Here is a 24,930-nt window from a genome sequence, read left to right on the forward strand (position 1 = left end):
GTTCGAGACCAGCGTGGCTAACGTGGTGAAACCCCGTTTCTACCAAAAAACACAAAAATTAGCCGGGCGTGGTGGCAGGCTCGCCCAGGCTGGAGTGCAATGGCGTGCAAAGTCTCACTCTTGTCGCCCAGGCTGCAGTGCAATGGCGTGATCTCAGCTCACTGCAACCTCTGCCTCCCAGGGTCAAGCAATTCTCCTGCCTCAGCCTCCCAAGTAGCTGGGATTACAGGTCCACCACGCCCAGCTAATTTTTGTATTTTTAGTAGAGATGGGGTTTCACCATGTTGGCCAGGCTGGTCTCAAACTCCTGACCTCAGGTGATCTGTCTGCCTTGACCTCTCAAAGTGCTGGGATTACAGACGTAAGCCCCCACACCCGGCCTTTTTTTCTTCTAGGCACCAGCTTTTATTTATCAGTTTGGTAAAAATGTTAGAAAATGGGCATTCTCACAGTTGTGGCACAAAGTATACTTATCTTTGACTTTCTAGAAAGCAGTTTGGCTTTCTAGAAATTTGCCTAACTTCTCCCCATTTAGGCAAGATGAATTCTGACTATCCCAACGTGGCCAACCTTGTCCCTGTGATTCCAGATCTCCCAGAAAGAGAGGTCTAGTCTCAGAGAAAACCCAGATTTTCTTGGCTTAGCCCACCTTGACAGCTAATCACTGGAAATGGAGTGGGCTGGTAGAGTCCTTTGGTTAGGTTTTGTGTCAAGAGAGGGAAGTGGAAAGATGGGAGGGAGGTAGCAAAACTGGCCTCAGTGGAACTCTGTAAGTTAATACGGAATGGCAAAGGGATGTTTCTTCCAAGGAAGAAATTCTAGGGAAGGAAGGAAAAGTGGAGGGAAGGCAGCAGTTCTCAAAGTTTTGGAATCAGGACTCCTTTATACTCTTAAAAATACATTGAGGACCCAAGGAGCTTTGGTTTATGTAGGTTATATCTATTGGTATTTATCGCTAGAAATTAAATCAAATATTTAAACTATTCTTTAAAAGCTCACCACATATTGTTACAAATGCTTTTATGAAAACTTTTCTAAACCCGAAGTAGCACAATCTTACATTTTTTGCAAATTTCTTTGATGTTTGGTATGTCATTTTCATCTGCATTCAATTTATTGTGTGATATTTGCTTTAAAAATTGTGAACAATGTCCAATCTCATACAGATAGCCATTTTAGATCATTGTGGAGATATATAGATATATGTATTTTTTTAATTTTTTTTGAGATGGGGTCTTGCTCTGTTGCCCAGGCTGGAATGCAGTGGTGTGATCATAGCTCACTGCAGCCTTAGTTTCCGGGGACTCAGGTGATCCTCCCACCTCAGCCTCCAGAATAGTTGGGACTACAGGTGTGTATCACCACACCTGGCTAATTTTTTGTATCTTTTTGTAGAGACAGGGTTTTGCCATGTTGCCTAGGCTTCTTTTTTGATACTCCATCAAAACTTGGTTTTTCTTGAACTTTGGATCTTTTACCCTTGCATGATATTATAACATCATGCATTGGTCATTTAGAAAATAATGGTTCACTAGAATCTTCTACATGTTGTTACATTTGATTATACAGTATAAAATACATTTATCAATGTCACCAATCTCATCAGAATACTTTTGGAAAGCTATGGTGGATATAAGTTTTCTAAAATTCTAATTTTTTGTTCAAAAGCTTGAATTTTATTATTAGCACTTTTATTATTGAATTTTATTATGGCCTGTCTGTTGTTTTTCTTGAAATGACAGAATCTCATTTTTTGAGAAACTGTCTCCCAAAAACCCAAGTTGAAATAACATTGTTTGTCAGTCATCCTTTCAAGTAAAAATGGTATTCCATTAAAGTGGTTAATTCACTTCATGACTCAGTCACACGAGGGTTTTTTCTCAGGATTCTGCAGAAATGCTCATGTGTACTTCCCGTTTCATCACTGGAAATATTAACAAGACATATTCAAGGATGAAGATGTAGTAACATTTTCACTGCTTCATCATAGACACACGAGGGTTTTTTCTCAGGCAGTCTGCAGGAATGCTCATGTGTACTTCCAGTTTCATCACTGGAAATATTAAAGAGACATGTTCAAGGATGAAGATGTAGTAAAATTTTCACTGCTTCATCATAGACATTCTTTTTATTTTTGAGACAGGGCCTTGTTCTGTCACCCATGCTGGAGGGCAGTAGCATGATCACAGCTCACTGTAGCCTCCACCTTCTGGGCTCAACCCTCCTGCCTCAGCCTTCCAAGTAGCTGGGACTACAGGTATGCAACCACCACGTCCAGCTAAATTTTGTACTTTTTATACAGATGGGGTTTCACCATGTTGGCCAGGCTGGTCTCAAACTCCTGACCTCAAGTGATCCACCTGCCTCGGCTTCCCAAAGTGCTGGGATTACAGGCGTGAGACACCATGCCCGGCCTGCCCTTCCTTTTTAAACCTTTCCTGTGCATAGTGAAGAATACCATGACTACTAGTAGTTTGGTGTTACTGCCTTTGTGCTAAAGTACCAGAATTTTTACCCACTATTGTATTTGCACCCTTACAGCAAATGTCACCATGTTAGTATTCCTGTTAAAATAGTTTGGACCTGGGCGTCTGAGGGCCCCACTTTGTGAACCATTGAAATAGGTACTTAAACCCACTATATATCGTATCTTTTCATCTACAAGATTTTTAAAAACATGATTTCAGTTAATTTATTTTTATAATTTTTAAAATATGGTTTTGAGGGGTTTCGGTCCAGAGTAACAACACGTATTTTATTTTGCTTATGCTGAAGTTTACTAGACAAATACTAACCTAATAGAATGAGGTCCTAAATCTAGTTGCAGTTTCTTTAGCCAAAAAAAAAAAAAAAAAAAAACACCCAAAACTAAACCCGTAAAAATGGTCCATAGGGTGTATTCCCAATGCCTGTTGAAGAATTTGAAGAAGAAAATGCAGTACTCAGTAAGTGGTGTTCTTTATGAATAGGGTTAATTCCGAAGAGTTTCTTTTAGCCTGTAAAGAGATTTGGGACATAGTAAGAGAGGAATGAGAAGAATGAGAATAGTAAAATAAACCATTATTGAAGAGATACACTGTTAATGATGTCCTCCTTCCATACAACTTGTTTTTCTTTTTTCTTTTTTTTGCGGGGGTGGACAGAGTCTTTCTCTGTCACCAGGCTGGAGTGCAGTGGTGCAATCTCAGGTCACTGCAACCTCTGCTTCCCTGGTTCAAGCGATTCCCCTGCATCAGCCTCCTGAGTAGCTGGGACTACAGGCGCGTGCCATCACGCCCGGCTAAGTTTTTTTTTTTTTTATTTTAATAGAGACAGGGTTTCACCATGTTGGCCAGGATGGTCTTGATCTCCTGACCTCGTGATCCACCCACCTCGGCCTCCCAGAATGCTGGGATTACAGGCATGAGCCACCACGCCTGGCCAACTTGTTTTTCTTAAAAGAACCTTTGGTAAATAATTGGTTTCTGTGGCTTCAGCTATAATTCAGATTACAGTTTTCAAAGCAGTATTTCCTAAAGTTGTTGGTGCAAAATTGTTTTCCATGACTTGAACCTAGTTGTTCTGAAGCTAATATATAATAATAATGGCTTCTCCCCAATTTATAGTAGAAAACAGTACAAAGTAACAGAGTAAATGTCTGTTAGTGGGTAAAAGCACATAATGCTTAGTTCATTAGCTTTTTTTAAAAAGTCACATGTAATTGTGTTCCAAAAATACATGTATAGTAATGGCATTTCTTGGTATTACTTGGTTTGTGTGATAGAATAAAATATTAGAATTTTATGATGTTTGAATTAGTTATCTATTGCTCTGTAATAAATTTAGCAGCTTAAAACAACAAACATTATTTCACAGTTTCTGTGGGTCAGGATTCTGTGCAGTTAACCTTGGGTCCACTTGCTCGGCCTCTCACCAGGCAGTGAAGGTGTTTGTAGTGGCTATGATCACCCCAAGGGGGGATAGGGAGGGAATCCATCTCCAAGCTCACTCACGTATATGTTGGCAGGATTTATCTCTCAGGCTGTTGTACTGGGCCTCCGTTTCTAGATGGCTGTTGGTCAGAGCCATACCTTGTCATGTGGGCCTCTCCATAGGGCACCTCATCACATGGCAACTGGCTTCCATCAGAGGGAGCAATGGAAAGAGCAGAAGGGTGACCAAGGCAGGCATCGTTTTGTCCTTGTAGCCTCATCTCAGAAGTGATGTTATTACTTTTGTGGCATGCTCTGTGTTAGAAGTGAGTCACTAGGTCCAGAGGCGGGAATTTTACAAGGGTGTGAATGGCAGGAGGTGAGGGTGATTGGGGCCATTTAGAGGCTGCCTACCAGTGCTGAAGAAAATTATTGACTTCTATGAGCTGTAGCAGCAGACAGTGCTATGCAAGGAGAACGGCTGTCTCAAAAGTCCAACTCCTCACATGGGTTTTAATGTGTTGCCTTTTCCCCCTATACATTTTGTTTAAATCCATGTTAATCTTGCCATTTAGTGGTGTGGTTTAATTGCATACTTGGGTTAGTCTGTATGTAAATGTTTAATATAGGTGCCTCTGTGCTAAACAGGAATCCTATTCATCTTCCTCACCAATATGGTTTGTGGACTCTGATGAGCCAAATCTGACATCAGTTCTGGAACATCCAGAAGATACTAAGAACAACCATTCGGTGAAGAGAGAAGCCAAGCTATTTTCTCTTTTCCTCATGAACATTATATTTAGAAATTAAATGTTAGATAATAGGATATAAAAGCATGATTAATGACTATAATCTTAGAGGAATTACAGTCTGGGTATTTTAAGTCCTTCAAATCTTATTTACTACCTGGTTTCTCTTCATTATTTCCCACATGTATAACCTTAGTTTAGATTAGGAATTCAAGATCTCCTTTTCCCTGAATTCTAACCATTAAGCCAAGCAAGCATTTTGGGTAGAGATGACTAGCCAAGGGGGGAGGTAGAAAAAGGACCAAGGTGGAAGTGAAGGGAGAGATGGGTAGAGTCACACCAGAACTAGTGTGAGGGAATTGCCTTTTCTTTCAAGAGTCTGTAAGTCTGCAGTAAAAGTCAAAGGTATTTAAATAGAAAGTTTTGTTTTTGTTTTTAGTATATAAAGAACTATAACTTTCCATGTTGCAAAAATTTTAAAAACCTTTATTATAAAACTTATAAGCAGCCATAGGCTTATAAAACTCATAAGCAATCAATAGTAAAATATAGAAAAAAAAGTCTCTCATAATTTTTCTACCTAATATAATCACGGTTGACATGATGGCTATTTTCTACCAGTATATATTTTTTCTTTGCTAGTAAAATACATAACCCTTATACATATGTTTAAATAGTTGAGGTCATATTCTCTATAGTTTTATATTATTTTAAAAAGCATTTACTAGGCCGGGCATGGTGGCTCACGTCTGTAATCCCAGCACTTTGGGAGGCCGAGGCAGGCAGATCATGAGGTCAGAAGATCGAAACCATCCTGGCTAACACGGTGAAACCCTGTCTGTACTAAAAATACGAAAATTAGCCGGGCATGGTGGCAGGTGCACCTGTAGTCCCAGCTACTCGGGAGATTGAGGCAGGAGAATGGTGTGAACCTGGGAAACGGAGCTTGCAGTGAGCCGAGATCATGCCACTCCAACCTGGGGGACAGAGTGAGACTCCATCTCTAAAAAAATTAAAAATTAAAAATTAGAAAAAATCATTTACTGTATTTTCCCATGATGTCATAATCTTTATAGAAAAATAATCATTATTTTAAGTTGACATAATTGTTTACCTAAAAATATCCAAAGGAACCAACTGAAAACAATTTTTAAGATTGCTGGTGAAAAGCTCTGTTACTGAAAAATCAATAGCCTACCCGAATATTAGCTATAATCACATAGGAGATATAGTGATAAAGTATTTTTTCAAGTATTTCAGCAAAAATTAAATACCTAGGAATAAACTTCAATGTGCAGGACTTTTATCAAGAACATGAAAAAATTTTGCTGAGTGGAATGAAAGATTTGCATTCTATGTCCCTGGATGAGCAGATTTCATATTATAAATATGTTATCACCATGTCTTCATATTAATTTGTAAATATAATTTCTGCTGGGCACAGTGGCTCACACTAGTAATCCCAAAAGTTTGGGAAGCGGAGGCGGGTAGATGACAATTAGCTGGGTGTGGTGGCACACACTTGTAGTCCAACTGCTCAGGAGGCTGAGGTGGGAAGATCACTTGAGCCTTGGAAACAAAGATTGCAGTGATCTGAGATCATGCCTCTGAACTCCAGCCTAGGTGACAGAGTGAGACCCTGTCAAAAAAAAAAAAAAAAAATCCCAGCAGATTTATTTTTGGAACTTGAAAAAATGGCTCTAAAGTTTGTGTAGAAGAGTAAATAATAAAAAATAATAAAGAAGAGACTTGTTCAACCAGATATTAAATAAAATTGTGGAATAGCCCTGGGCCACACAGATAAAGGCAATAGAAGTTTAGAACCAGAGTCATGCTAATGAGAATTTTATAAGACAAAGGTGGTATTTTAACTTCATAGGGAAAAGACAGATTATTCCGTAAATAGTCTTAGGAGAACTGACCATTTGAGGAAGTTTGAGTCTTAACTCCAATTTTTGTCAAAATAAGTTATAGTTGGTTTAAACACATATATTCTTAAGAAATGAAGAACAGGGGTTTGAAGGTATTTTAAGAGTTAAGGCTGAGGCTGGGCACAGTGGTTCATGCGTGTAATCCCAGCACTTTGCAAGGCCAAGGTGGAAGGATTGTTTGAGCCCAGGAGTTTGAGATCAGCCTGGGCAACATGGCAAGACCCCCTCTTCTCTCTCTAGTCATAGATATACATATACATATACAAAAAAAGAGTTAAGGTTTATATGGAGAGCCATGAAGATAAGAGGTAAAAATTAATTAAAAGCTAGATGGACACACGTTTACATCTCCAGCAAGGGGGTTGATGGGAAAGAATGATAGACATAGCTCCGTTACTGCTACCTCCTTTTAGGAAGTTGCTTCTGAACATCTAAAGATAACAGTTTTATAATAGCAAAAATGAGTTTTTTTTTACTGTCTAAAACATTACATAAACATGTTCTTAAAGTTAAATGAAGTAGGATATAAAATTGGGCCTAGTGTTTATAAAAGTAAATATATTTGCATGAAGGAGAAACAACTCACCTCCCACTCTTACAGCCCCTGCCAGTTGACCATAGCTAGTTTCTTGAGCAAATAATCTATGTCTGCACCTTTTTTCACTGAATTCATTGTAATCTGGATTCTGCCTTCATCATTGCACTAAAATTTATCTTCTAGTTGCCAAATCCAGTGGCTCCCCTCTTAGTCCCCAAATTGACCCCTCTGCAGTATTTCCATACTGTTGATTGTCCCCTTGTTGAAACATTCGTCCATTCTTAATGTCCACCAATAAACAGTTGGTTAAATAAAAATTATAGTCTATAGTTTTATAATAGAGTATTCTGTTGTAGACCAAAAAAAGGCAGCCAGTCCTTCCATAAGCATGTGCAAACTTCTAAGACATATTAAGTAAAGAAGTAAGGCATAAAATACTGTGTATAATCTGGCCCCTTTAGTATACAGTGTAAAAAAATCCATATCTATGCTTGTTTATACTTACTTTTTTCTCCCCTGGTGGATACAGCAAACTGAATAGTAGAACCCAATTAAAAAACAAATTGAGTGGCTTCTGTGCCAGGCCCTGTGATAATTGGGTATAAAAGACAAAAAAGGCATGTCCCTGTCGTCTAGGAAGGGACATGATAATCTAATGGGACTTCCATCAGATTCCTTTCTCCTGTTTTGATCTTATCACCCTGCCTTGGTCTCCTCCAATCTCTTCCTCCTTGGCCTGCTTCTTTCTTCTCTTCTCATTCTGTGCTTTCTCTGAGTAATCTTTGACTCCTATTACTGAAGTCATGACCTATGTTCCAGGGATTCCTAAATTCATATTTACCTCTAGAGTTTCAAACTCATATATCTGTCTGTATATCATATATGTTAGGGAATCTGACTTGGAGTGCCATGGGTGTTCAAAATGATGACATTTACATTTTCATGTATCCATCTCTTAGCACTCTATCAGCCCCATCATGTGTTCCCTCAATAATTCTCCTTGTCATTGTGAGTGGGACAAAATGATATAATCAAACTAGTCACCCATGCCTAAACCTGGGAACTGTCTTAGCGTTCTTTTATATGCTACTGTTCTTTGACCTTCCCAAACCAGTAAATTTCTAAGACCTGCCCTTCTGAATGTCTCTTACTATTTTCCCTGTGATCTCAGTTTCTTCCTCGCATTCCTTCAAATGATTTTTGTGTGTGTGTGGTGAGGGAAGAGAGTAAAATTGAAATTTATGGAAAATGTACTACCTTGTCTTTCTTGTTGCTTAGTACGACTCCACTACCCTGCTGCCTCTCTCCCCCAGCACTCCTGTAGCCCCTTCTGTGCCAGAGATCAGTGTCCACGTCTGTGTCCAGATCAGCCCGCCTCATCTTCATTATGTAGTTAGCACAAGCCGCGTATTGGGTGCATAACAAATCCACACTGGGGCTCGGAGCTTCCTTTTAAGCATGATGATTTTTGGTGGATCCAAATTTACTGTTCAACCTTCCTTGTTTCCACTTGCTTCATTGCTCACTTTGGGAAGACTTATTCTTTGCTTTGTCAACCCATTCTAATCCTGTGTCTTCTTTTTTTGTCCTTTGTAAACCTGCTTCTTTCTCTTCATCTCTTTTCTTGATCAGGGACACCCAGGAAATTGTTCCTGACCAAGTGAAGTGAGTGCCTTATTAGATCCCATTTGAGTCACCTTATACATTGAAAATCATTTTAAACAATGAAAACCACACTTGTGCACATAGTTTACCTTGCTTACTTGCTTAAAGTAAATATGCTTACAACACAATTTGGACTTGAATATGGAAATTTACAGTTATTCTTTGCAGTTTCCTAGTGAATCATTATGTTTTAGACACAATTACAAGCCTACTAAGTATCCAGTGTTTTCACAGGTTTCATTTAATCTTTACCATTCTGGGAAAGTTTTCATTTCCTTGTTTTACAGATGGGGAGACTCAAACTCAGGGAATTAGATATGATATCCAAGGTCATCTAGATTCCTAGGCTCTGTCTGCTAGATCACATTTGCTTATGTACTTTTAACTGACTATGACTGGAATATATAATTGTATAATCCATGTGTAGAAACACTGCCTATGTGTTTTTTTTCTTTTTTTTTTTGGTAGCCTCATTAATGCATTAATGTTCTCTTGTTTGAAGTTGTATGTTTCTAAGAAAACAAGGTAGCAATGAGAAATTGGACAATGTCTGGAACTTCTTCCTCTGCCTTAATTGTTGTCATTCTGCTAGGTATCAGTTGTAGTGATTGTACACCCAAGCCATAGTAACTTTCTTAAACTAGAGGCTCCTGAAAATATTTTGAAGAGTATTTCTTTAACTGTAAAAGCTGCAATTGAGCAGTAACAAACATTTTTATTTCCTACTGGATTGATTACAGTAGTCATAACATTATTAATGTCTTCTAAGGGCTCTTTAACGTGCTTATTTACTGAAATGTGTTTTGTAGCTTCGTCAGCAATTGAGATGGTTGATACGTGAACTCTGCAGATTCTATAACCTTCCTAAGCACCTGGATGTTGGGTAACAGTTACAATATAGTAGAAAAGGATACTGAGAGAATGGGGGCAGGCCTACCTTAAATAGAGTGGGGAGGTGGCACTAAGCTAAAACTGCCAGGATGAAAAGAAGTCAGACATTAAGAATAGACAGAGGATATTATCAAGGCAAGACACCGAATGTGTAAAATCCCAGAGGCAGGAGAGAGGGGTGTTTCTGAGGATCTGAGAGCTCCATGAACCAGCACAGGGGTTGCAGGGTTTGGGGGTCATGGTATAATCTAAGAGAGGCCATCAGAGGCTCGATCTTGCTGGCCTGGTAGGTCCTGATAAAGAATTTGGATTTTACTTTATTTGCAGTAGAAAGCTCCTGATGGTTTTACCCAGGGGAGTAAGCATAAGCTTACGGATGTTTTAAGAAGCTTACGTTTGAGGCAAACATTTTATCCTTTAACATTTGTTCTCTCCTTCTATAATTTTTTTTCTGAACCATTTGAACATGAGTTACATACATCATAACTAAATACTTTGGCTTATTTTTATGAAGAATGGAGATCTCATATAGCTTTAGAACAATTATCAACTTCATAAATTTACATGAACAATGCTTTTATCTAATGTACCATCTGTATTCCAATTTTGTCAGTTTGTCTAATAGTGTTCTTTATAGCAATTTTACCCCTTCCAGGATCCAATCTGGGGTAAGGTATTGCATTTAATCATCATGACTTTAGTATCATTTAATCTGGAGCATTCCAGATTTTGTCTTTCATTATATAAATATTTTTGAAGAATTCAGTTTCTCCCCTCCACCATTAAAAACAAATGTTCCTCATTTTCTGTTTATGTGCTGTTTCCTTGTGATTAGATTGGGGATATGTATTCTTGGTATAAATTCTGTACAGGGATGTTATACCTTCTTTAGAATATCACATCTGGAGGTACATAAAGTCCACCTGTTCCTCATAGGTGATGTTCATTCTGATCACCTGATCAAGATACTGCCTGATTTCTCCATTGTATAATTACTTTTTGTTTTCTCCCTTGCAACTGGTTAACAGCCTGTGGGGGAACATTTTATGTCCATGCCAGTATCCTGCTGCTTTTCAGCACTGCCCCCTAGATTGAGCATGATGATTCTTGTCTGATCCAGTCCTTACTATGAAGGTGGGCGAAGTGATGGCTTTCTAATTTCCCACTTACCTGTGTTTGCCATTTAGTCCTTGGCATAGACTATAAACTGAGCTCTGGCTTCTCTCCCATTTTTTTCTATTATTGGTTGGACTTGTGAGTTCCCATATTTTTTAATGGTTTACAATTCATTACTTAATTATTTTTGAAGTTCAATTGGTTTGGCTGGTGGGATCCCTTCAAGCTGGTTCCTATGCCCTTGTATCATGTTCCCATCACTTTTGTGGAGAGCGCTTCGTTAATTTCCAGCAAAACAAAGTGCTCTAGGCTTATCTTGAACTTACATGTCTGATATCATTTGGATATTTGTCCCCTCCAAATCTCATGTTGAAATTTCACCCCCAGTGTTGCAGGTGGGGCCTAGTGGGAGGTGTCTGGTTCATGAGGACAGATCCCTTATGAATGGCTTGGTGCTGTCCTCACAGTAATGATTGAGTTCTCGCTCTTAGCACCTGTGAGAACTAATTATTTAAAAGAGCCTAGCATCTCTGTCCCCTCTCTCTTGCTTCTGGTCTCCTGTCATGTGACCTTTGTACATGTGGGCTCCCCTTTGCCTTCTGCCATGAGTGGAAGATTCCTGAAGCCCTCACCAGATGCAGATGCTGGCACCATGCTTCTTGTACAGCCTGCAGAAGTGTGAGCCAAATACACCTCTTTTCTTTATGAATTATCCAGCCTCAGGTATTTCTTTGTAGCAACATAAATGGACTAAGTCAGTGTCCCAGCTCTGGAATAGGCCTTTCTGCCAGGAGCCCTTTAATGGGGAAAGGTATTAGAGGTCGGGACCTGTATCTCTTGGTTATCTACTTGTAGATAACCAAATTCACTGTTTTCTAGTTTATTTTCTGTTTCTTTTTGTGATGATAAGCAGATATATGCATGTTTTCTATTTTCTCTTTTTCCTTATACAACATGTAACATACTACCTGTGTACATTACTGTTTTGTTTTGTTTTTTTTTTGACAGAATCTCACTCTGTTGCCAGGCTGGAGTGCAGTGGCATGATCTTGGCTCACTCCAACCTCCACCTCCCTGGTTCAAGCGATTCTCCTGCCTCAGCCTCCTGCATAGCTGGGACTATAGGCGTGCACCACCACGCCCAGCTAATTTGTATTTTACAGAGACGGGGGTTTCACCAGTGGTCAGGATGGTCTCAATCTCTTGACCTTGTGATCTGCCTGCCTGGCCTCCCAAAGTCTGGGATTACTTGCATGAGCCACCGTGCCCAGCCTGAACATTACTTTTCTTGCTTCATTAAAATCTCCTGGAAATCGGTTCCATATCATTCAGAGATCCTCTTAATTATTTTTAACAGCTTCATAGTGCTCCATTTTGTGTTGTGTACTATAGCTTATTGAACCAATCTCCTATAGGTACTTTACCAATCACAACTCTTACATTGAATTTGTGTGCATATGCATTTTTGCATTCTTGTATCTTCAGAATAAAAATTCTAGAAGTGGGATCTTTGCGGTTGAAAAAAGAAATGTATATTAGTGTTATTAGAACTTTCATTGCTTATTTTGCTGTCATTTTTCTCAATTTTTCAATTGAAATTATTTCCATTCTTTTGTTTTTTATCAATATAGTGTTAGAGTTATGAATTTTTTCTGATTACTATCTGTGATTGCATAGATTGTGTTATTTCATATCACTATTTTAAAGAAAGGCTTACTTTCCTTTTCATTTCTCCTTTCAATAAAGAGATGCTTAAGATTTTTAAAAATTTCCATGTGAAAAGGCTTTCTGTTGTTGTTTTATTTTTAATTTCTAATTTTATTGCATTGGGGCTGAGAGTTCTACCTAAATGTTCTACTTTATGAAACCTACTGAGGTCTTTCTGAACTCTACAAATGATTAATTATATGAAGAATCTATACATTTGTTAAGAGGAAGGTGCAACTTCCATTTTCAGGAGTATAGTTTATATAGACAGGTATTTATATATACATATTGATAATGTGATACATTCCAAAATATCTACTTTAATTATATTGTTTAGTCTTTTACATCCTTTTTTGTGGGGGCACTGAATGTACTCAGAGAGTGTTGTATTTCCTTTCTTTTTTTTTTTTTTTTTTTTTTTGAGATAAGTTTTGCTCTTGTTGCCCAAGCTGGAGGCGATGGCATATCTCAACTCACCACAACCTCCACCTCCTAGTTCGAGCATTCTCCTGCCTCAGCCTCCCAAGTAGCTGGGATTACAGGCATGCGCCACCACACCCAGCTAATTTTTTGTATTTTTAGTAGAGATGGGACTTCTCTATGTTGGTCAGCTGTCTCGAACTTCTACCTCAGGTGATCTGCCCACTTCGGCATCCCAAAGTGCTGGATTACAGGCATGAGCCACCACGCCCAGCCTTGTTATTTCCTTTTTATTAGTGTGTTCTCTTTCTCCTTAGTTTCCTGTAGTTTTTTTCCAAATTACAGGGTATAGATATTTCAAAATTCTATATTTCATTGTGGAATGTGGCATTAACATTACAAAATGTCCTTGTCTATTAATGCTTTTTGGCCTTGAATAATTTTTTAGTATATGTCTCAAATATTGCATGGACATATTTATATAAAAACAATTTTTTTTTGTTTATTCTAAGTTCAAAATGTAAATGGCACTGTGTATTTTATCTGGCAATCCTAAATACAGAAAAGTCCTAGAAACAAAGACGCTTGCCAGACCCACATTGTGATTTAAATTACCAATTCCCATTAAAATGGACTAGGCCAACCTTGGAGAAATAATAGATCCTTGAATATAAGCTGCTGGAAACATTTTATCAAACCAAAAATCAAGGAAGCAATTAAATTCTCAGGAGTCAACTTAAAGAAGCTTCTGCTCCACAAGAGTGCAGAACCATCTGTAAATCATGGCCAAATTTTACCTTCCTCAGTTCAACTGTCATATAAAACTTTTCATAGAGCCCACAGGAGTTGTGATCATCTGGTGACTTGTTTAGTGCCCAAAAACTCGTACCATAATCTGTCCTTACACCTCTTTATTTAATTGATAGGATGCTGCTGTATATACCCAACCTTGTGGCTTGATGGTCAAATAACATTCAATTCATGGAGGGGAAACTTGGGTAGCATTGGTAATTTGATGGTGCCTGATGAAGCACTCAATCTCTACTATGCCCCAGTAGCAAACCAGAAGCTGCTTCTCAAAAGCAGAATAGTTAATCCCAACACTTTGGAGGCAAAGTGGGAAATCTCTTGAGCCAGGGGTTCAAGACCAGCACTGGCAAGTAGCAAGACCCATCACTACAAAAATTTTTTAATTAGCCTGGGCATGGTGGTATGCACCGTAGTCCCAGTTACTCAGGAGCTGAGGTGGGAGGGTTGCTTGAGCCCAGCAGTCGAGGTTCGCAAATGAGCCAAGAGCTTACCACTGCACACTAGGTTGGGTAAACTCTTACCTCCACAGACATTTCCAGCACCATCAGATCTGTTCTTCATGGCCCACATAGAAAAGTTAGCTTGCATAGCAGCATTACCTGTTCAGAATCTTCTTAGGTTCTCAGTCCTTACTTAACACTGGCAGTCTGAGTTACGTAGTAATTGGTTTTAGAAAAATATGTCCAAAATGAGGTATACGTTGCCTCCAAAAAGCCCAAGTAGGCCTTATGCCTTTTAGTAAAAAGGACTAATTTCCTCCACCTTGGAACTGACATCTCTAAATGCTCTGAACTACTTAATGTTAGGAAATTTCACTGAGGTGACAGCCCTCTGAATTTTTACATTTGGGGATATATTTCCTTCTCTATGACCTCCACGTGCCTTATCAAGTTGACTATAGTATTTCTATTTCTTGCTCACAGGGAAAATCAGCATGCTATCATCAATGATAGGACACTAGCATGATATCCTATGGGAATACAGCAGCAATCAAATCCTTGTGGACTAGATTATCACATAAAACTAAAGAGTTTATATTGTCTTTGAGGTGCTACCCTGTGAAGGGTATTGCCAGCCTGTCAGCTGAAATAAAATGGTGCTTGATAGCCCTTAACTAATAGATTAAAGAAAAAAGTATTAGCCAGCTCAATAGGTGCATATCAGGTGCTAGGGGTTATGCTGATTTACTCCAACAATGAAATCATATCTGGAAGAGCAGCTGCAACTGGAATCACCATCTAATTAAATTTATATTAATCTACTATAATTCTCTAACATCCATTTGTCTTCTACATAGGCTAAACTAAATGGATGGTAAGTAAGTAAATGGGGTGTGATGAGAATCTCCACCCCTGCATCTTTCAAGTTCTTGAGGGCAGCAGTAATCTGTGCAATCCTTCAGGAATGCAGTATTGCTTTTGATTTACTATTTTGTATGTTGATAAAGTTCTCGTGGTTTCTGCTTGGCCTTTCCTACCAGAATAATAGCCTTATGTCCGAGGTCAGGGAAACATTGTAGGGATTCTCCAGTTTGGAGTATATCTATCAAACCTGCATTCTGGAACTGAGGAAAAACTACAATGTGAGTTTGGAAACCCAGTGGGCTCACTGGGTATTGTGTGATCCTAGCTAAAACCTGGAAATAACCCAAATTTTCCATCAACAAATGAATAACAAATTATGGTATATCCATACAATGGAATACTACTCAGAAAAAAGAAATAACAATAGATACACCACAAACATAGGTAAATATCAAAATTATTGTGCCGAGTGAAAGTAGCTAAACAAAGGAGGACACACTGTGTGGTTCCATTTGTAGAAAATCAAGAAAAGCAAACTAACCTATAGTGACAGGAAGCAGACTGGTGGTTGCGTACGGATTGGGAGCGGAGACCCAAGAGAGACAAATTCCAAAGGTCCCAAGGAAATTCTGGGTGCTTAAGTGGGTCCACGACATTCATGATGTGTTGGTCATGACAGAATGCAGAAGCAGAAAACTCCATGGCAGTGATTGAGAAATGATGAATAATGAGGAGCCAGTGGGTCCTGTGTAACTTATCCAGAGGCTTCCTGAGGATGGACTAAAAAAGATTACAGTGATATTGTTAGCAACATACTTCATGAATCTCCTCCTGGGTGCTGTTTGGGATTCCACTTAGCTTAATCCAATGAGCTTGTCCCCCTCCGCTCCTTCTCCTGCACTGATTCTGCTCCTGGAGTGGAATTTACCTGCCTTTCCTCCTTGCTAACATCTCCCAACCTTTATTTTCCAGAGCAATTTCTCCCTTTCTCAAACCACACCAGTCCAAGCTAAGCTTTTCCACTTCAGGACTCTTAGGGCATTATTACCTGTATCACCTTATATGACATGCTCGATTAAATTCTGCCAAAGTTGAAAAGTACCAGTGTTAAGTGTGTAGAAACTGGCATCAGACTATCTGAGTTGGATTCCACCTTTGTCATGTAGTGGCTGTGGGACTTTAGTCAAGTAACACAGTCTCACTGTGCTTCAATTTCTCCAGCTATAAGCAGATATAACAGTATCTCTTGTTATGAGGATTAAAGGAGTTACTACTATTACAGAGTTTAGAACAGTGTTTGTCACATCTAAGCCCTAAGAATAGTGATAAAAATCAATTTGTGTTCCTGCTCCAGGAAGTTTCACGCTGATGGTTAAGAGGGATACAAAGATATATGTGGCATTTGCCCAAGACTCAAGAAGCCAGCAATTTCGTGCTGGTCAGATTTAGATTCACAGCGATTTTCAATATGCCCTGGCCCAGCGCCTCAGTACTTGGGCAACTTTGGCATGAAAGGCCAGAAAGTCCATTTATAATAAATGGCCACTTTTTCGAGCCTGTTTGCAAGGCAAAAGAATGGTGACTTCCAGAATTCAAGAGGAGGAAAGGGTGAAGCCTTTTTGGAGAACGCAGATGATGGCCTTTTGCAAGGTTTTGGAAGATTTTCTTTTCAACGGACTAAAAACTACTACCAATAGCCTCTAGACAGGCCTCGAAGGGCAGGGGAGGCCCTTCAGACCCCATTTCCCCACTGCCCCTAACCCTACGGTGGGCCTGGCCTCAGGCCCAATCCCGCCCCTGCAGCTATCTGGCCTAAGCCCTGCCCCTCCCCTCCCAGCGCCCCGCCCCTCCCCTCCCCTCCCAGCGCCCCGCCCCTCCCCTCCCCAGCGCCCCTCCCCCCCAGGCCCCCCCCCCTCCCAGCGCCCCGGCCCCTCCCCTCCTCTCCCGGCGCCCCTCCCCGCCCGGCGCCCCGCCCCTGCAACGTGTAGGCCTCCGCTCCATCACCGCCCCATGGCTCCGTCGCCGCCCCATCGCCCCGCCCCTCCCGGGACCCTGTCTTCTGCCCTGCGTGAGTGTCCGCGTCGCAGTCCCGTAGTCGCGGGCACCCCGCTCGGCGTCGTGCCTGAGGGAGCCGCGATGCGGCCGAGGCCCTGCGGCGGAGGCCGTGGCGTCGCCGCCTGGAGCCGGCAGGAGGAGGACATCCGCCGGCTGTGTCGGAGTCCAGCGCCTGAGGGACGAGCAGCTGAACGCGCCCTGCAGCTGCCAGGCGAGGGCCGTGCCTCACGCGGGAGGTAGCGCAGCTCCGGGCCGAGAACCGCGACCTGCGCCACCGCCTGTGCAGCCTGCGGCTGTGCCTCGCCGAGGAGCGGAGCCGCCAGGCCACGCTGGAGGCCGGCGCACAGGTAACCGGGCGGTGGGGACACAGGAGAGGACGCGGCGGGGCGGACCGAGACGGTGCGCACCGAACGGTTTTCAACCCCGGGGGCAGGTGCGGGGGCGCCCCGGGAGAGTGCCCGCCCAGTGCCCTGCCCTGCTCGGTGCTCCCGTGTGACCTGGGAGCCGCTGGGTTTCCAGCAGTCGCCAGACTTAACCAAATGCTGTTGATTTCTGAATTCGTCCATTAAAGAGCCTGCCACACATCTTCAGTGGCAGAAATAGGGTTTTCATTTGTTTGAAAAAATGCTGGAGGTTTAAAACTCGTTATTCCTTCCTTGGCAGAATAACAGCTGCGTACGTAAACTCTTTCATTCCCTCTGGTTCTTTTTTGTTGTTGGGTTTTTTTTGGACGAGAAGTTTTAGCTTTTTGTGCTCTTGTTTTGGTAGTTTATCTTGAGAGGATAGCTGTATATTTAACATTTTTATTTAATACGGTATTTTGTGATTGTAGAAAGGATAAATTATCTTTTTTTAACATCATAAACTTCTGAGTCCTGAACTTCTCAGCTGTGAGATGTTCTGCAGTCCTTTAGGAAGGACAGCTGCGGTGAACTAGCAACATCTTCAGGAAATAGTGCATTTGATGTGGTGGCAGCAACCACACATTTCCAGCCACATATTTGTTTAAAGTTCAGGACAAAAAGTTTCAAGAGCACAATATATTAAATGTGCTTAGCAACAGTGTGACAGGAAGGACTGAACCCTGGAGGATACTTGCCCACTGAGAGTTGTAGCTGGTGGTCAGGAGAGCCCAGCTATGAGCTTCTAAACACGGGGCACTTGCAGCCTGCTGGCATGACTCTCTTCTTAAGATGTGTTGCTTTTCTTGCCATTGATGTGAGTCATTTGTAATTTATCTTTCAGCCTCCTTCTAGTCAAAGCCAAGACAAGGACATGAAAAAAGAAGAAAACGAAGGAAAGCGAGGCTGACACGAGGTAAGTTGTTGCTGTGGAAACAATATGAAATACTACCTGTAATTTTAAATATTGTATATAGTAATTACCTAGGATTTCCAATAAAAATTACTGATTAAATTATTATTTGGGTCACATTAGTGTATTTAAAACTTTTCAAGCCTTAAATATGAGATGTCTTGAGAAATGAGCTGCCCATATTTATAAAACACGTGTGTTTAATCTATTTAAGTTGTGCTAGCAGAGTTTTTTTTTTTTTTAAGACGGAGGTTTGCTCTTGTTGCCCAGGCTAGAGTGCAATGGCATGATCTTGTCACTGCAGCCTCCACTTCCCAGGTTCAAGCGATTCTCCTGCCTCAGCCTCCTGAGTAGCTGGACTACAGGTGCATGCCACCAAGCCCGGCTAATTTTTTGTATTTTTTTTTTTTTTTTTTTTTTTTTTTTTTAGTAGAGATGGGTTTTACCGTGTTAGCCAGGAGGATGTCGATCTCCTGACCTCGTGATCCGCCCGCCTCGGCTTCCCAAAGTGCTGGGATACAGGCGTGAGCCACTGCGCCCGGCTTTTTTTTTTTTTTTTTTTTGTATTCAGGAAACTAGCTACTTGCTTTGTATATAAAGCATTAAAACAACCAGTAAGTATTATGTAGCATCAACATTGGTAGGAGTGGAGGAGGAATACCTGGCCCACAGAAATTAGTCTGGTTGAGGAATTCAGGCAGACTCAGGACAAAACAACTAGTGAACAGAGTACGATGGTGTACAAGTAAGTGCTGTAATGTTGACTGTGTACACATTCTGCAAACAGTAGAAAAGGGAGGTGTCATGGGGCTGGGCGTGCGGCTGTCTCAAAGCAAAAAAAAGGCGGAGGTGCCAGCGAGTAAAATAGGTAGAAGAGGCAGGCTTTGAGGTGGACCTTTAGAGCTGAGTGCCAGCGAGTAAAATAGGTAGAGGAGGCAGGCTTTGAGGTGGACCTTTAGAGCTAAGGAGAAATTAGATAGGCAGAGAGGAGCCTTTTGGAGGTGGAAGTACACATGCTCTTAGTCTTACAGGGGTTATGTCCCAATAAAACCAATGTGAGTTAAAAATGTATTTAATACACCTAAGCTAGTGATCATCGTAGCTTAGCCTAGCCTACATTAAAAGTGCTCAGAACACTTAGATTCGCTTACAGTGGGCAAAATCCTCTAACACAAAGCCTATTTTATTATGAAGTGTTGAATATCTCATGTAATTTATTGAATACTGTACTGAGTGAAAAACAGAATAGTTATATGGATACTGAAAGTACAGTTTCTACTGAGTGCATATGACTTTCACATCATTAAAGTTGAAAAATTGTGGCTGGGTATGGTGACTCACACCTGTAATCCCAGCATTTTGGGAGGCCAAGGCAGGTAAATCATTTGAGGTCAGGAGTTCAAGACCAGCCTGGCCAACGTGGTGAAACCCCATCTCTACTACAAATACAAAAATTAGTCTGGCAGGGTGGTGCGTGCCTGTAATCCCAGCTACTCGGGAGGCTAAGCAGGAAAATCACTTGAACCTGGAGGCAGAGGCTGCAGTGAGCTGACTTCGTGCCCCTGCACTCCAGCCTGGGCGACAAAGCAAGACTCCATCTCAAAACAACAGCAACAACAACAACAACAAACCAAAAAACAACAAAAAAATAAAAATCGTAATTCAAACCGTGGTAAGTTTGGGACCATCTGTAGAACTGAGAAGGCAGTGAGGGGTGAGGCTGATTCAGAGTTGAGCAACTGGAAAACAGTAGGCTGTATATATTAATCTCATTATGTTCTAATAATTTCCAGGTGAAACATCAACCAATTTCATAAAGAAAGATTGAAGCTTTTTGAAATACTGAAGAAAGACCATCAGCTCTTACTTGCCATTTATGGAAAAAAGGGGGATACAAGCAATATCATCACAGTAAGAGTGGCTGGTGGGCAAACAGTGCAAGGGGAAGTCTGGAAAACAACGCCTTACCAAGTGGCTGCTGAAATTAGGTAAACCATAGTGTGGAAAAGATATTCAATATTAATAATTATACTGGAGCCTGGTGAAAATGTTTCTTAGGGACCGCTAATGTGTTACTTCATTCTCACAATACTAAAAGGACATATCCGAGACTGGGTTATTTATAAAGGAAGAAGATTTAATTGACTCACAGTTCTGCAGGCTGGGGAGGCTTCAGAAAACTTACAATCGTGGCAGAAGGGGAAGCAAGCATGTCCTTCTTCACATGGCAGCAGCAAGGAGAAGTGCAGAGCAAAGTAGGGGAAAATCCCTTATGAAAACCATCAGATCTCCTGAGAACGCACTCACTATCAAAGAACAGCATGGAGGTAACAGCCCCTGTGATTCAATCACCTCCCACTGGGTCCCTTCCACAAACGTGGGGGTTATGGGGACTACAGTTCAAGATGAGGTTGGATGGGCACACAGCCAAACCGTATCAGCTAATTTTTTTTTTTCTTATTCAGTTGAATACATTAAATGTATTTAATTTTTCCTCTGGCTTCTCCAAGGCCATGTAAATAAGTAGTTGAATATCAGAACAAAATCATTTCCTGTTCTAATAAAAATATATAGGAGAGAAAAAAATCTGTAATTCTTGACAGGCCGTTTTACACTGAGTTTATTCGTCAATCAAGTAATTTCCATGAGTTTTTGCAGGTCTTAATTATAGATTGAAGATATATGTGTTAGACCTATTATCAGTCTTGGAAAGTGCTTTGACCTTTCTAGAAATTAGATATGTTAGTGAACTTATATTGTTTTGACTAATGTTAATCTTAGCATTAAATGCAATTGTATAGAAGCTATTATATAAATACAATTATATAGCTTCTATACAATCGTATTAATGCCATGTAAATAAATGTTTATCATTTAAAAAGCAAACTGTTTCAACAACTGAAATTCTCAGATTTTCTTTGAAAACTATGGCTAAGATTGTATTTCTGAGTCATCCTATTATATTGTTAAATGCTCTCTCAACCTATTTTCATTTTTTCCAGGAGGAATGATGTGCTAGGAGAAAACAGGTTTTGAGGCAAGAATAAGTTTGTTTTCTCATGGAGAGTCAGGTTGCATGTTAAATGTGTTGGGTCAGTATTTCTCAAAGTGTAGTCCCCAGACCAGCAGCATGGGCATCACCTGGAAACTTGTTAGAAAAGCAAATTTGGGGTCCCACCTCAAACCCCCTGAACTGATCAGCCATCAGTGTTTTTATGAGCCCTCCAGGGGCTTCTAATGCAAGCTAACCATCTAGAAGTGACCAGTCCAGCCTAGTGGACATTTCTGGTCCATGCAGTTATTTATGGACCCAGCCTCCTCCCATCTTGTTGATCTGCTGTCCCCTAGGTAGGGTTTCTTTGTGTCTAGTGGTGGAAGCTGGGTCCTTGCATGGGCCTGCCTGCAGTCAGGAGGAAGAGAAGCTGCAGAACAATGATGCTTTGAGGCCAAGACCCCATAGTGGCTGGCTTCAATTTCCACTTACATCCTCTTAGCTCACATTTAGTCACATGGCTATGCCTAGCTGTAAGAGAGAATGGGAATATAGCTCCATCGGCCGCCCAGCCACATGTCCAGCTAAAGCATTCATACCATGGAAGAGAGGAATGGTTTATGGAACAGCAGAGTCTGCCACAGTCTGCCCCTCTGACATCCAGATACCTGTGGGTACTCTTCTTTCAACATCTGACACACTCACTCCCCAAGTGAGACAACTCTTATGTTCCATAGCTCAAAGCCTGGGATTTCTGAGTGATGTACAGAGCAACCCCATCAGGCAGACCACTTGTATTCTAGCAACAAATAAACTAATAGACAAGTCTGCTCACACCACACGTGCATGCAGTACACAGAAGAGAATCACAAAGCGTGTGCTTGGAAAAGAGGAGGAGAAATGTAGCAGGGACTGGTATAGAGAAGTCATCAGATTCTGCTTGAAGCCACTGTGAGGCCCCACAGCCTGGCAGCGGTTAGTGCTTGTGTCAGCCCACCTGTTCATCCTTTGTTCTCTGGAAGCAGCTGTCTTATCCATGATCCCCCATGGGCTCTGATTTTGCACTTTGGGAAGTTCAGAGTTGTCCGTTGCCCTCATTTGTCACATCTGAAGTGCATGACAGTTTGTCCTCTTGGGATCTGTGCAGTTTCCACAGCTCAGTTCTGTGGTGCACACTTGGGGCCTGAGGGTTCCTTGAAGGATCACATAGTCCAGATATCTGTGAGCTGGGCTTATAATTTGTTTGGCAATATAATTTCTATGATCGGTTGGCCATAGTAGGCTTCTGGTCTGTTTGCAGCTAATCCGTTCCACGTGAAAGTAATCTCACTTAAAGACTCTTCTAGGTAGAGACTTCTCACCCTGTTGTTTCATGGCTTTTTGTTTGGCTCACTCCTGTCTCCTTGTTTAATGGACTGAGATCATATGAAGCAAAGGCTTGTGGGAGGAGGCACTCTTGCTCTCTCATCCTTGCAGTTCCACTGGCCTCTGTTGTCTGGATTTATGTGTGGCCTTTGAGAAGGGCTGTCAATGCCTGTCCCTCCTGCGGTTTGGGAAAGAAGATTGTCTTCCCCATCTTGCATAGCTCCATGTTTCTGAACTTTTAGTCAGTTGAATTACAGGACACGGGCAGAGGGAGCCTCCCTACCCCTACCATCTCTGCTAGCAAACTAGATTGTTTTCATCTGAGATAACTCATTCTTGTAGCTTCTTGCTGCAAGCAACAAGAGTTACCCAGGGTATACCAACACTGTCCCCCCACCCCACCCCGCCCCTTTTTTCGATCTCGGCTCACCACAACCTCCACCCTCCAGTTTCAAGTGATTCTCCTGCCTCAGCCTCCCGAGTTGCTGAGATTACAGGCATGTGCCACCACACTCAGCTAATTTTGTATTTTTAGTAGAGATGGGGTTTCTCCATGTTGGTCAGGCTGGTCTCGAACTCCCAGCCTCAGGTGATCTGCCCACCTCAGCCTCCCAAAATGCTGGGATTACAGGCGTGAACCACCACGCCCGGCCCTACTCTCCCCTTTTATATCTGCTTGTGTGCTGCAAGCACTGTGACACATAGTTTGCCTGCAAGTTTTATCAAATATTTTGTTATACTATCACAAAGGTTATTGGCTCTCCATATGTTGCAATCTGTTTCCTTGTTACTCACTGCCAGTCTGCTAAGCCAGTGCCACTTATTTTGGATTCTTACTTCCAGGTCCTTATTTCTGTATTACTTAAGATATATACTAAGCTGCTACAACAAAGACATCACAAAAAACTCAGTTGCTTGAATATGGTCAAAGTCTGTTTTTCATATAGCAGTCTAGACGTGGGTGGTCAGGTTGACTGGGTGACATGTCTCCATATGGTCTTTTGGGGACCCAGATTTCTCCCATCTTGTTGCTGATCTGTCTGTACAATGTTGCCCTTGTCTACATGGTCCAGAAAGAATAGCACATGCGTTCCCATCTACAGAAGGTGGAGAGAGGATGGAGAAGTGCCCTCCGCTGTTTTAGTGATGAGACACAGAAGTGTTACACATGACTTCTCCTTCTATCCATTGGCTCCAAACCTGGCCACATGGCCACATCTAGCTGCAAGGAAGGCTGGAAACTCTTTGTGTGGAAGAAGGGCAGAATGGGTTTGTGGAACACTAGCCATCTATGACAGCCAGTAAAAATGAAAAGAAAGTTCTACTTTATTAGTAACATCTAACATTTAGCAAGTTCTTGTTATCATATGTACACATTATGTAATCCTGAGTATAAATGAATGAGGAAGGTCCTATAATCCCCATTTCGTAGAGAAGAAAACTGAGGCCTAAAGAAGCTGAGTAAATTGTCCAGTATTTACACCCAGATTGGCCTCTCGCCTGTGTGCTCCTAACCACAGTGCTGTACTGCTGCTCAAGTTAATCACAGAAATGCAAATTAAAAGATTACACTGTAGGCCGGGCACGGTGGCTCACATCTGTAACCCCAGCACTTTGGGAGGTGAAGGTGGGCAGATCACTTGGGGTCAGGATTTTGAGACCAGCCTGGCCAACAGGGTGAAACCATGTCTCTACTACAAATACAAAAAGTAGCCGGACGTGGTGGCATGTGCCTGTAATCCCAGCTACTCAGGAGATCAAGTCAGGAGAATCACTTGAACCCGGAAGGCAGAGGTTGCCGTGAGCCTACATTGCACCACTGCACTCCAGCCTGGGCGGCAGGGTGAGACCCTGTCTCAAAAAAAAAAAAAAAATTACGTTGCAGAGTTGATACAATTTAATGGTACCTATTAACATTATGAGAACTGAGAGACAAGACGCTCTTGCAACTCTGCTGGTAGGAAAATTTTGCAATATATTCTGACAGAAATCCCTGAAAATGCATTTCCCTTGACCTAGCAGTTTTACTTCCAGAATTTTTCCTGAGCAAATAATTGAGTAAGATATATGTTCAAGAATGTTCATTGCAGCATTGTTTTTCATTGCTACTCATCCCCCAAAGTACCCATAAAAAATAATTAAAATGCCTAGCAAATATTAGT

The 24,930-nt window shown here is 41.3% G+C and overlaps 2 protein-coding genes across 2 annotated transcripts in view; both read left to right on the forward strand.

The window, feature by feature from the left end:
* The first annotated feature begins 2,882 nt into the window (after nucleotides 1–2,882).
* On the forward strand, nucleotides 2,883–4,721 carry LOC115835583 (putative ubiquitin-conjugating enzyme E2Q2-like protein). Its single transcript, XM_030815136.1, has 2 exons — nucleotides 2,883–2,945; nucleotides 4,536–4,721. The coding sequence occupies exons 1-2, from the start codon at nucleotides 2,883–2,885 to the stop codon at nucleotides 4,719–4,721; spliced, it is 249 nt and encodes an 82-aa protein (XP_030670996.1).
* Nucleotides 4,722–16,617: 11,896 nt separating this feature from the next.
* The window catches only part of LOC115835584 (threonine--tRNA ligase 2, cytoplasmic-like), a 72,646-nt gene continuing 64,333 nt past the window's right edge, over nucleotides 16,618–24,930 (forward strand). The window contains 6 exon segments of the mRNA XM_030815137.1: nucleotides 16,618–16,692; nucleotides 17,138–17,310; nucleotides 17,312–17,444; nucleotides 18,343–18,414; nucleotides 20,205–20,218; nucleotides 20,220–20,399. Coding sequence (XP_030670997.1) covers nucleotides 16,618–16,692; nucleotides 17,138–17,310; nucleotides 17,312–17,444; nucleotides 18,343–18,414; nucleotides 20,205–20,218; nucleotides 20,220–20,399 — 647 coding nt within the window.

This window comes from Nomascus leucogenys, chromosome 6 (assembly GCF_006542625.1).
Source record: "Nomascus leucogenys isolate Asia chromosome 6, Asia_NLE_v1, whole genome shotgun sequence".
In the NCBI taxonomy this organism is placed as follows: Eukaryota; Metazoa; Chordata; class Mammalia; order Primates; family Hylobatidae; genus Nomascus; species Nomascus leucogenys.